At 42.4% G+C, this 12,377-nt stretch overlaps 1 protein-coding gene across 1 annotated transcript; it reads right to left on the bottom strand.

Moving 5' to 3' along the window:
- Window positions 1-4,638: 4,638 nt before the first annotated feature.
- On the bottom strand, window positions 4,639-7,354 carry tpbgl (trophoblast glycoprotein like). The gene has a single exon (XM_084028987.1). The coding sequence runs from the start codon at window positions 7,270-7,272 to the stop codon at window positions 6,088-6,090; it is 1,185 nt and encodes a 394-aa protein (XP_083885113.1). The 5' UTR covers window positions 7,273-7,354; the 3' UTR covers window positions 4,639-6,087.
- Window positions 7,355-12,377: the final 5,023 nt, after the last annotated feature.

Raw genomic sequence — 12,377 nt, 5'->3', positions numbered from 1 at the left:
TTTGTGTTTTACTACAGTTAAAGCCACAGTGGTGTGCAGAAAATGAGAACATTATTTATTTAAGATCTGTTTGTATGATAACTAGAGTATCGATAAATGCTGTGTGTAAATACTGTAGAATGCAGATCTTTGAAAGCCAGTACATCATCCTTAATTATTTTTGTTTTACATTATCTTAAAATGGAAATTGTGTCTTAGGGTCACTGTATTCTATAAGTGTCCCTTATTCATTAAAACAACAACATAGATAAGTAAGCATCATGACATTTCTTTGAGTGTTTGTACCTTCACTACTGATTTTAGTTTTTTGACTGGTCTGGATCACAACTGGGAGGATATCATTAAATTGTATTGTCTGATTTATTTGTTAACATCATTAATGTGATTGTTCATAGAAAACAAGAATTCCCACACGTTAAATGTGCCTCCGCAATTCCTTTTGATTATTTCATTAAAGACATTTCTCGTGGTACACTTATACAAACACACATATACACAGATAAAGGAAGTGAATGATGAGTGAATCTTCATTTGTTTTCAGTGGGTGTTTTTATCGGAGAGTATCTCGTAAGAGTGTCATGGGGAGCAGGACTTGCACTGGTCTGGTCTTGGTCTCGTTTCATCCTGCCTTGGTCTTGGTTTTGGCCTGGTCTTCTCCCCTCAAAGTCTCGGTCACGCCTCGGTCTCGGTTTAGACGGTCTTGACTGCAACACTGCTGCGATGTGAAGGACATTTTTGGATTCTTGTTAATCGAAAGATCTAATCCAAAGTGAGCATCTGTGCGGTCGCTGGAAAGAACTTGATTGAAATTAATGTGTGAAATCTGTTAATGTTTGTCCTACAGTGAGGGATTAAGGTCAAAACCCTCATAAGCTCATCTCCGGCAAGCAAGTCTGCGGGTTTAATTAGCGTATAGATCGGAGACACCTGTACAGCTTGTTAAGACAGAATCTGTTCTCCTGGTCAAAGGCCCATCGACCAGCCAAGCGCGTTGATCCACAGTCCAAGCTCAATAAAAACTCAGGCCAGGACTACAGTTGTCCTCTTTAAGACCCGATGTGGTCCTGATCAAAACCCTGTGACCCTTGAGCTTAGAGGTCAGACAGAATTTCATAATATCCCACTTCATTACATTGGTTCCCATGGTTAGTAATTACACTGCAGAGTAGCCAGCACAAGGAAATATTGTGCTGGGATTTATTGATTATTTCATCATTTTCTTTCTTATCATGTGCAATGCTTTTATGATGGCCTCTGTTGGACTTCTTGCTAATATAATCTTTGGAGCTTTGAATGTATGAACAAGACAATATGATGGTGCGCCACATGTATTCCCCGAGGGTGCATTTAACATCAAACAGGGCAAACAAAAGGACTCACTCCTGCCTCTTCGACTCCTGGGAATCTCTCTAATGAGCAACATTTATGAGGGCATTACCACTGAATGTGGTTAATGACCTTGCCTGTAACACACAAACAAACTTTTAACTGTTCAAGTTTAAGCTTAATTAATCTCATAAGAACCTGTTAGGAGTCCCAAAGCATGCACCCAATTATACACAGTAAAGACTGGAAGGAATTTGTGGGTCCGCACGCTAATAATGAGCTATTAACCTTGGTTTTGAACGCTTACATTTAATTGAAAGTAAACATGGTAATTGTGAAATGGTGAACCCTTCTGTGACACATTCAAAGCTGTCTAAAACGCCCTGGTTGACTTCATGTCGACGCCTTCTCCCGGGGAAATCCCTTTACCCATTTTATATTCTAAACCTCCCAAATCTGGAATCTGATCTCAAGGGGACATCCGAGAGATCAAGCCTTCAAGGACGGAGGGAGAAAGTGAATAATAACAGACCATATTTACCCAGAATGCACTGGGATCTTTTAGTAATTCCTCTGTGCTGTGGAATATCATTTTATAAAGTGTATATAGGGCTGGGTATGATTTGAAATTTCTCAATACCAGTTGTTGTACGATATCCAAACCAAAATTATACTTTATTTTCATACCTCACATTAATAGTCTTTTCCCCTTATAAACAAAATATCAATGAGTTAAGTTAATATTTAAGTTAAAAAAATCGAATAAGACTGAGAATCTAACCAGAAATTCACTGTCAAAATTAGTATTCAACAAATGTTCATGCTAGAGCTGTAGAATTATAAATCAACCAGACTTATGTATTGGCCAATATTAGGATATTCCAGATATATCAGTATTGATGTATGTGTTGGCCAATAGGTAACAAGAAATTGCACAGGAATACCAAATATATTTAGTTTGAGGTAATTCATTACTTCAGACAGCACTGAAAAATACATTTTCCAACTGTAAAATGTCTCGAGTATATATTTTGGTCACACTTAAAACAAAAAGAAATGTTATGGATCTGAATCAAGATTGCTTATTTGTGTGTGTTTACATTCAAAGACGTATCGGTCAAGTATCAGTCGCAGACGGACGAGAAGTAAAAAGCAATGTCAAAGAATTCAGTCCCTGTACACCATGAGCTGTCCTCCATTGACTGCTTCTTTCTTCCTCATTTTTTTATTAAAAGCTGCTATTTTCTTCTGTATGTGAACACTTTTTTCAACACTCAATCAGAGCTGCAGTCTATTTATTGAGATGCAGGAGAAAATCCGGGCTACTGGTTCTGTATAAAATGAGTGAGAGAAGAAAATAGAATATCACATTTGTTTTAAGTTCACTCTGCTCCATACAGACGAACACATAGCACACGATTTCCTTCCAATACAGAAGCTTTTCTCAGCTAATACAATCTGAAACACAAACTCTCCTCTTTTACTGTAAACCATAGGAAGTTTAAGCGGTGTTTAACCAGACAGATTTGTCCGTCAACCTCCTCCTGCCCCAAGGCTGCTTCTCCTCTCCCAGAGCCAGAGCATTTCCCCCTTCCCTTATCTCCAGAGGGCTGCCAAGGCACATCCAGCAATCAATAACCAGTAATCACCAGACTATGAACTGGCAGACTCCGTTCCATATGTCACATCACGAGCCTCTCACATACAGCTAGTGATGCATACTATTCAATCAGTGGTTGATGGGCTGTGCGACAGAGAAAGTGTTGCTACGGAGGAACGATGGAGGACATTTGAAAAGTGGCCCGAAGTTTAGAAGCTCCCATGTGATTGAATTATCTGAAAGCAGCAGCTGTTCAACAATTAAGATAATATTTCCACATTCATTTTTCGACCTCTCCCCACGTTTGCGGCAGGGCTTTGGCCTCCCAGACATGCACATAAAGAGCAAGGAGATGAGTCATCGCTTTGCATAAGTCAAGGACATTCGGTGTCTGGACTAAAGAACTCTAATGAATCTTTTTCTACTCCCCCTTTTCTTTATCTGTCTTTTTCCGTTCTTTTTTTTTTTCACTGGGCTCAGCTTAAACCCCGTCCCTGCGTCCTTTACAAAGTCACTCAACTGGATAAAGTCATTTACCTGAATGAAGGGGGAGTGAGAGAGGGGAATAGACAGAGCGAGAGGGTGGGCCGTGCACGGCAGAGAAGAACGTCTCAGACAAACACTGTATTTGTAAGGAGAATATAGCACGATGGCAGAGAAAGAAATGGAGTAACAACAAGTCAAGTGCATGGAGTGAGCAGCACTGAAGCGAGAATACTTTGAAAAGACAAATTTGGCCTTTTTTGAACAATAACAGAACACTGTGTTATCTCTTTATTTATGCCCAAGAATCCGAAACAAATAGAAAAAAAAATGTGATGGCTGGAGGGACAAACCAGGGGAAAGTGGGGGAAGATGGCAGATTCAAGGTTGTTAAGTTACAAAGGAAAGATCATTATCAGTTATTTAATTGAAAAGGAAATGTTGCAAAATTGCTAAAGAGGCAATTAAAATGAAGAAGGCGATTATCATAAACATTATAGCTGCTGTACATCAGCATGGTGGCAATTTCACTGTACACTTTGCATGCCGATGTGTTTAGCTCTCTCCAGGCAAAGCCTTAAAGACCTGCCACCATAGATTTAGACTCTGGTAACCAATGACTGTATATAGCAACACACAACATATTCCTCACTCACTGTCATGTCATTTAAAGTTCCTATATTCATAAAAAAAAAAAAAACTTGTTTCTAGTGTTTATTTACATCCTCAGACACACGTTGGTGTTTCAATTGTTTTCTGTTGCTTTATTGAAGGCTGTCGTTTTTTAAGTGCATCATCACTCTTAAAGCATCAAGGGCGTGATGTCAAAATGAGTCATGTCAACACGCTTTTATCTTTGAATACCGCTTTCCTAATGATGAAGTCTGTCTCATCAGTCTCCATATACGACATGACAGTGTATCGTACGCTGCCATGTCACCTGACATAACAAGCGGCAATGCCTCGCGTTTCTATGTCGTTATGTAAAGGCAGCTCCTAGACTGCTGACATAGTGAAATAATCTATCTATCTATCTATCTATCTATCTATCTATCTATCTATCTATCTATCTATCTATCTATGGAAAGCATCACATGATTCAAACAGAAATGCCTATATAGCTAGCCTTCTGTTTCAAAAGGATGCATTAATGATTATGTCTCACCTCGTCTTGAATCTGGTGTATTAGTCACATTTATTAGGATTCTTAGTAGAGTGAATGCAGGTGAAATTACACGTATTCCACATAATTTTGTCAGCCACTTGCGCCGATGTACAAGTACACTGCCATTCACCATCGATTGGTGTGAGGTTACATGAGAAAAAACGCAAACCACATGAAAATACCATATCATCAATATCATAAGAAACACCTCGTTTTCATTTAGTTTTTTAATGTTTTTCCTTACGTGTGCCACTTGGAATCTGTTACATGAATATCCTCACACACACATTGCTTTAGTCCTGCTGCGTTCCAGCTGTTTGGCCTTTAAGTTGAGATGATGAGCTCCGGCGTGCAGAGACACGGACTTCACAGGTCGATCGGGATTCTCCACGGTTTATTCGTCACAGTGCTGATGAGATTAACGCCGTCGTGCCTTTTGATTTATTGTGTTTATCCCTATGAAGACCTCTACCGGCCTAGGACTCTTTGTTGATTTAAAAACAAGCAGATGAGATAGTGGAGACCCTTTTCCTGGAGAGCAGAGGTGCTGACGATGTGACACTTCGTTGCAGTTCAGTTTCACTCACTCAACATTTCACACGCAGATGCACTCGTTCACACCTGCTTGTCGCCAGGTTACAAAAAAAAAAAAACATATTTACAAAATACAAATGGGGAGATCTTCCTGTGTTTAATGTGTGGCACAGTGCTGCATGAAATCAACATTTCCTGACAGTGATGATAAAGTGCACCGACGTAAAGAACACTGCTAACTCGCCATTTTTATTTGACCTTTTATTTATGTTTTGGTTGGTTATCTATTGCTACAACAATCACATGCATGGTTAGATTCCGTCTCTTCCTCTTTCGCCCCTTCACTGATAAACTGACCCGGTGTCAGCTAACACGTGTGTTATACGCAGAGATCAGACGTATTCTGTCTTCTTGATGATGAGATATGACTGCTTGCACGAACATGGCACCAGCTTCCTTGCCTAGTCATCCCCTGCCCCAAGTCTCACCACTTTTCTCTCTCACGCTTTGCAATATGCACCCTTCACTAGATTAGAAACACGACTCCCTTGTTCTCCCTGTGGGGTGTCCCGAATGTAGGCCATTAGCTTGCAATTTGCATTTCATTCTAGAAATGCTGTGTCCCTTTACTGTATATTTTGTCACATTGTTAATAAGATAAATAATACTAAGTTAGTCCGACAGGCTGCTGCAGACCGTGCAAGTTAAGACGATGCATGGAAAGCATTCCTCTCTTGAGGAGGTACTGTATGTACAATAGTTTAAGAAGTGTAAGTATTCGTTGTGCAAGATGAACACTTACTGTATAGTCTTTATAAGTCTTTTAAACTGTGTTTGGCTCTGTGCATATCTCAGTATGAGAGGGATGCCACATGCAGTTCATTGGCCAGCTGCTGAGAAGGATGAAACTGGTTGTAAAAATAATTGATTTTGCTTGTAGCAGGACACTTCCGGGGATGGGAGAGGGGGGGTCAGTAGATTAAACAGCCACGTTGGCCAGTCTGGGGTCTGAGTCCTGCTCATAGCGGTAGTGGTAGACTTCCATCTGGTCTCTGCACGCGTCTCTGAGGTTGTTGAGCCACCGTTTGATGCCTCCTCGGTTGAGATACAGCACCATCAGAAACACCACGCCGATCAGAGCCAGCACCAAGCCGAGGAAAACGTAGGAAACCGTCTCGAGATTCTCGTTCATGCAATCCAAGTCCTCCTCCCGGAGGTTCTCCACGGGGACCCCCCTCTTGGCCTCTGGCTCGCTGCACAGGAGAAGCCCCGCATCCGGGCACTGGGACGAGTTCTTCATCCAGTAGTAAAACGCCTCCAGTTCACAGTTGCACCGAAACGGGTTGGAAGACAAATAGACCCGTATGCGCTTTTGCTGGTACAAAAGGGTCACGTGTTCCACCCCGATGCTCTCTATGGAGTTATTCACCAGCACCAACGTGTGGAGGTTGTGCATATCTAATCGCATCAGGGGGATAGACGTCAGCGTGTTTCCCGCCAACTCCAGTCTGTGGAGGTTGCGCAAACTTTGAGCGCCGAGCGCATTCGAGAGCTGCTCGGCGGCCGGAGGTGAAATCGAGTGATTCAGGTAGAGAGAGCGCAGCTCCGGTAACCCGTGGAAAGCCCTGGCTGAGATGGACTCCAGCTGGTTGTGGCTCAGATCCAGCACGTGCAACCGGGGTAGTCCCAGGAAGGCGTACGGTTCGATAGCCTGTATCCCGTTGTAGGACAGCGAGAGTGTCGTCATTTCCAATTCCGTGCCGTTGATCATGAACGCACCACGCTGTAAAGTTGAAATGTTTCTCCCCTTGAGTATCAAGGTGGACGTCCACTCCGGCACGTCCCCCGGTACGTCGGTGTCCTCCCCGTCGCGGCAGGTCACCGTCCCCGAGTCTCTAGCACAGATGCAGGACGACGGGCAAGCATCATCTGTCCTGACAGGCGAGAACAACAAACACGCCAACGCTGCGTAATACAAACACCACTGATTCCAAATGGAGAAAAGACACTTTGAATGATCGGCGCCGTAAAATATCCACATCTTCTCCCTCATGTTAGTCTCGGAGCAGGTCTGTGCCGATGTGTCTCGCAAAGAAGGTGACCGACTACAGTCCTCTCCGGCGTGTAAAGTCGAATCAGTCCGGCTTCGGTTACTTTGAACCATCAGAATATTAAAAAAAAAAAAGAAAACCTACAAAAAAACCCCGCTCTTTCCACCGTCACGAAGGTGCTGTGTGTCTGTCCTCAGAAAAGATGAGTGGTCTTTGGGTTATTTACGCATCGGTACGGCGGACAATACCCGATTGTGGCTGCGTGGAAAGCTGCTGATGCGCCCTCCCTTGGTGGTATTTTTGACGCCTGTCACAGAGAGAGAGAGAGAGAGGGGGGGAGAGAGAGGGAGAAGAGAGAGCGAGAGAGGGGGGAAGAGGAGAGGGAGAGAGGTGCACATGACAATATAAGTAGCCTGCTCAGTCACCTAATTTTATTTTTATTTTTTTAAGTAGGAGAAGGGGTGCTTGAATAAATATAAAATAAACATATATCATCTTTATTATAAAAGTTATTGAGAGTAAATTGATTGTAATGTTCACGTGAATAAACACCAAACCCAGTAATCCTCATTTTAATGACGTATCAGCGCCTTCATCACGACTTAGGCCTAGATGTTTGCAAGATAATTAAAGTCAAGGAGAGCTTGTTTCCTTTCCACATCACGTTTCCATCATTACAGTCTAAATTTATGGAATTTTATGGCATTGTTACAAATCAGTCGCTGTAATTATGTCGCAGTGGAGCCGGTTTTAATGGGGGCCTTGGTCAGTTCCTTTTGGAGAGTTGACCACACTCTCCACGTCTAACTGCGCAGAGTTGGCAAACAAATCAATGAGCTTGAATACATAAGCTGCTTCCAACTGACATGGGGCTCTGCCATGTTTCCTCTGCTCATGACTGAACTGGAAACACAGAGTCTTACAATTAAGACAGGAAGTAATGAGGATGAAGTGAGTAATACTGGAAGCGAAAAAGGGGACTTGTGGACGAGAGCGCACACTACACGACTAACAATCAATAGGCTGCATCTTTTATCTGATGCAGAACATTTTATCTGTTCCTCCACCCACCAGCACATACGTTAGCACAGACTATGTATCTGATGCATGAAGTATTTTGGTGGTCAGCATGAAATAAGGCGAGATAGAAAGAAGATCTGCTCACAGAGAGCCAGAGTGAGTGAGAGGTTCAGCACTATGGACAGCTCCACCGAGCGCTTTAGTACTTGGTTTTAATGAAACTTTTGTTCTGTGTGGAAAGTGAAACAACAACAGAAGGGGCCTAGAAATAGCAAGCAAGAAGAACATAGGAAGGCACGTTAGTTTGTTTTTTTGTTCTTTTTAACAGATCAACAGCAAAAACTGTGAGCTGAGGAAGAAAAAGAAATGCTGAAGAAATGTTCAGAACCGCAGATTGCTCCAAAAGCATCGCAGTTCTGAGCAAGGAAACTACATAATGAAAGAAGGAAAGTAAAATACATACAAGTGGAGACTGTTCACAGAGATTCTGGACCGTGGATAGCACAGGGGAGTAAAGCGCTACTGGATACAGTTGATAAATGAAAGAAAAACTAAATGTTACTTAACAGTATCAATCTTTCACGTCACGTTGTCCCATTTATACATGATTACTGATATCTTATCACGGTCACTATGAGCACGATAGGGTTGTTCTTTTTTCCACTATTTCTCTCTGTGTGTTTACTGGGTGGGCGAGTGAGAGCACACACCTCGACAAAGATTATCTGTGAGTGTGTGTGTGTGTGTTTGTGTGTGTTTGTGTGTTCTGTCCTGATAAAAAAGAAGGTGCATCTGCAATCTGCCGTGCATTGAAGTAGCAGCCTTTTCAGGTTCCTACCGGTTTATGACACCATTTCTCAGAACTGCAAAGAAAAGGGAAAGTGAACAAAGTAACTGGCTTATTTAGCAAAACCGAAATTTGAAGATCACCTGAATGCATTACATTCTGTTTGTTTAAAGGATTTAGATCCACAACACTATATATCCTGCTTAAATACTAGTCTCACAGGGCCAGCTTCGAACCTAGGTATTCATTTACTGTTATAAAAGCCTCCACTCTTCAGGCTTTCCTCAAACATGTGGAAGTTGGCTGTTGGGACTTTACCATCTAAAGTCCCAACAGCCATTTAAGCCACAGTAGCGCTTGTAAGCTTAGGGAACTAGTGTTGGGAAATAACTTCTCTCAGTCTTAATTCATCCTGAATGTCTTGGATGAGGTTGACGTCGGGGCTCTTTGCAGTCCAGTCAAGTTCCTCTAAACCAATCTGGGGAAATCTTGTTTTATGGACCTGGATTGTGCTTCTTAATGTTGAAACATGAACAGACCTTTCCCTAAAGTGTGGCAACAAAATTCAAAGCACACTGTTGTCTAACATAAAAAAGGGCCAAAATAATAAGAAAAAATAGCCCCTGACCAAAAGTATACACACATATGTTGACAAGAGAATCCATATATTTTTGGCATTATATAAAATATAGCAGAGTGTCAACTGACCCTGATGATACTTGAATCATAAAGGAATAGGAAATCACAGTGATATTGATCTTTTAATCTAAGTCTCAGCACGAAAGAATATACGCATATTTCTTAAACTGACAAACTATTCCCTCAAAGGACAACAGGAAGCATGAGACATTCAGGTCTAGTGTTTTGTTTGTATCTAAGAGGGGCCATGACACTGGGGAGTCTTAAGCTGATTGCAGTTCGCTGTCATGCTCAAGAGCATTAAATCTGGAAGGGGTGGACAAAAAACGACCATGGTGGGGATGTAAATATAGACACTGTGAGGGGGAGAGGGCGAGAAACTGAGAAAGAGAGGCAACAAGGGAGGAAGAGATAGAGAATGATGGAGAACGGTCTCCCTGCTGCTGTTCCTGATAAGCACAGAGGGCCATATTAATGTCAGGGTGTTTTGCCTATTACGGCATATGGGATAGTATTTCTTCCTCAGAGCAAACGAGGACATCTCCTCAGTCCTGCACGTCTCCTCTCAGGTGCCCTTCATGCGGTCCACAAGTGTTCGCTCTATCTACCAGTGCAGAGAGCTGATTTAGTGGCGCTATTCACAGGCTGTAGCTGGGATATTGTTATGGTGCCCTCCTTGTGACCTTCAACTTGATACTGAACCTTGTAATTGATTTACTCAAGGCTGCCCATCCCTATCTCCTGACTACAGTGTGTGTGTGTGTGGGTGTGTGTGTAAGCTTGTGACCAGTTGCCAGTAACCTTGGCAGTTGAGTATTCCTCATATCCTCAGTTGGGTTGTTATTTCTGACAGCTTGTGCACATGCTAAATTCGCCACGACATGCTGCTTTTTTCTTAATATATTTGGAATACACTGTGTAATTGTAGTATTACATGTCTGCTGTGAATTCTACCCTCACATTTTGATTTCCTCCTTCATTAGTCCTGCTTCACTCATCAGTCATTAACCTTGTTCAAAAAAGCCAATCGGCTCTGCCCTTCATCCTCGCACTAGCTGGAACCTGGCCGACACACAGGACTTCCTCATAATAAAAATACAATCCAATATGACCCGAGTGAAGGACAAGAGCATAAATATGTCATGTGAAGACTTTGGAGTCTTCAGGGTCAGGGCTCGAGGAGGATTACAATACAACAAATAGTTTGCGGAGTAGTTGTGAGCTCAGATCTCCCAGTATGACTCAACACTGCACCACGATCATCTCTCTTGTACAATATATTTACATATGTTGACCCTTGCCAAAGGGTGTTTGAGTGCACATTTACATTTTAAGCTGCAGCTGTTGACAGCAAACATAGCGGGGAAGGGATAAACAAGCTACACTACTGTTTATGGATAAAGGGATGTTGGACTATATCACAAACAACTGTGCTAATACTGTTTATGCAGATTTGGTTATGATGGAGAAATAGATTTTAAGGCATAAGACAATGTTGTCCTTTTCTAACTTCATGCTGCATTCGGGAGCCAACTCTCAAATGACTTTAAATAACAGATTGCTATAGCTACTGTGTCAAACTGCTTTCTCCATCTCCACAATTTGCAATATTACATTTCCAGTGGATTCTGCCCCTCTTCTCCCTTCTTCCTTTTGACGGATTTGCAATGTTCATTCAAGTTTTACATGAAACGGACCGAAAGCGGAGGACTGCCTTTAATAAAAGTGAACATTTCTATCCCTCTCAGTAGAGACTCAGAAAATTAGAGTCATAACTCTGTTAGCTATGAAAGTGACTATGAACAAAATTCCTATTTACAGGAACATTATTGGCTAGAGGCACACACACTTATACGGCTGCTGTCCTTTAGATGGGCGCCAGGAGACATACTGTGGTACACCAGGGTGCTCACAGGTAACAGTAGTTTCATCTAAAATCTCCCTTAATCTTTCCCCTTGCACTGTGTGTGTGTGTGTGTGTGTGTGTGTGTGTGTGTGTGTGTGTGTGTGTGTGTGTATGATAGTGTGGGTTGAGAAGCAGAAGGACTGCAGATAATGGGGTTTACACACACACACACACACACACACACACACACACACACACACACACACACACACACACACAGGGTCTGTTATCTGTTTGACCCAACATAAAACTCAAACTCCTGAAAAGACCGATACTTATCACACATCCCCCACCTCACTCTTTCTGCCTCTCATCCCAAGTGCACTGTGTACCTCCATTTGTCTGGCCGACCTGTCTCTCAATCTGTCTATCCGCAGACCTGCCCCTTAAACAGTACTCTACCACCGGATGAATAAGAGATGAGGGGATGAGGGGAAGGCGAGGATGGAGGTTAGGGAGAAGTGAAGAAGTGCAGCGGAGTTCATGCCGAGCCCTGTGGGGATGGGGATGTAAATGGATCTTGAGGAGCCGGTGTCACCTGTCCCGGGACCATTAATTAGTCATTTAGACTTGTAATGGAGTGAGCCGTCGCCAGACAGACACAACCGGTCATACAAAGCCAAGTCACTCAATCAGAGGAGGAAGCTGTGGCTATTGATCACTGTGCGGTCGTAGTGGAAATCTATAGATGACCAGAGGAATCACGCAGTCTATGTCACAACATCACATATGATTGAATCAAAGTGCCTTTTTGGATCCTGAGATTTCCAGAGACACAAAGTATTGCAGTATAATGTAGAATCATTCATGCAATAATAATAATCATACATTTCCAGTGTGGGGGTAAATGAAATGCAAAAGAAGAT

The sequence above is a fragment of the Eutrigla gurnardus genome (genome assembly GCF_963514095.1).
Source record: "Eutrigla gurnardus genome assembly, chromosome: 15".
Taxonomy (NCBI): Eukaryota; Metazoa; Chordata; class Actinopteri; order Perciformes; family Triglidae; genus Eutrigla; species Eutrigla gurnardus.
Note: the sequence above shows the minus strand (reverse complement) of the source record. Positions and strands in the feature narration are given on the sequence as shown.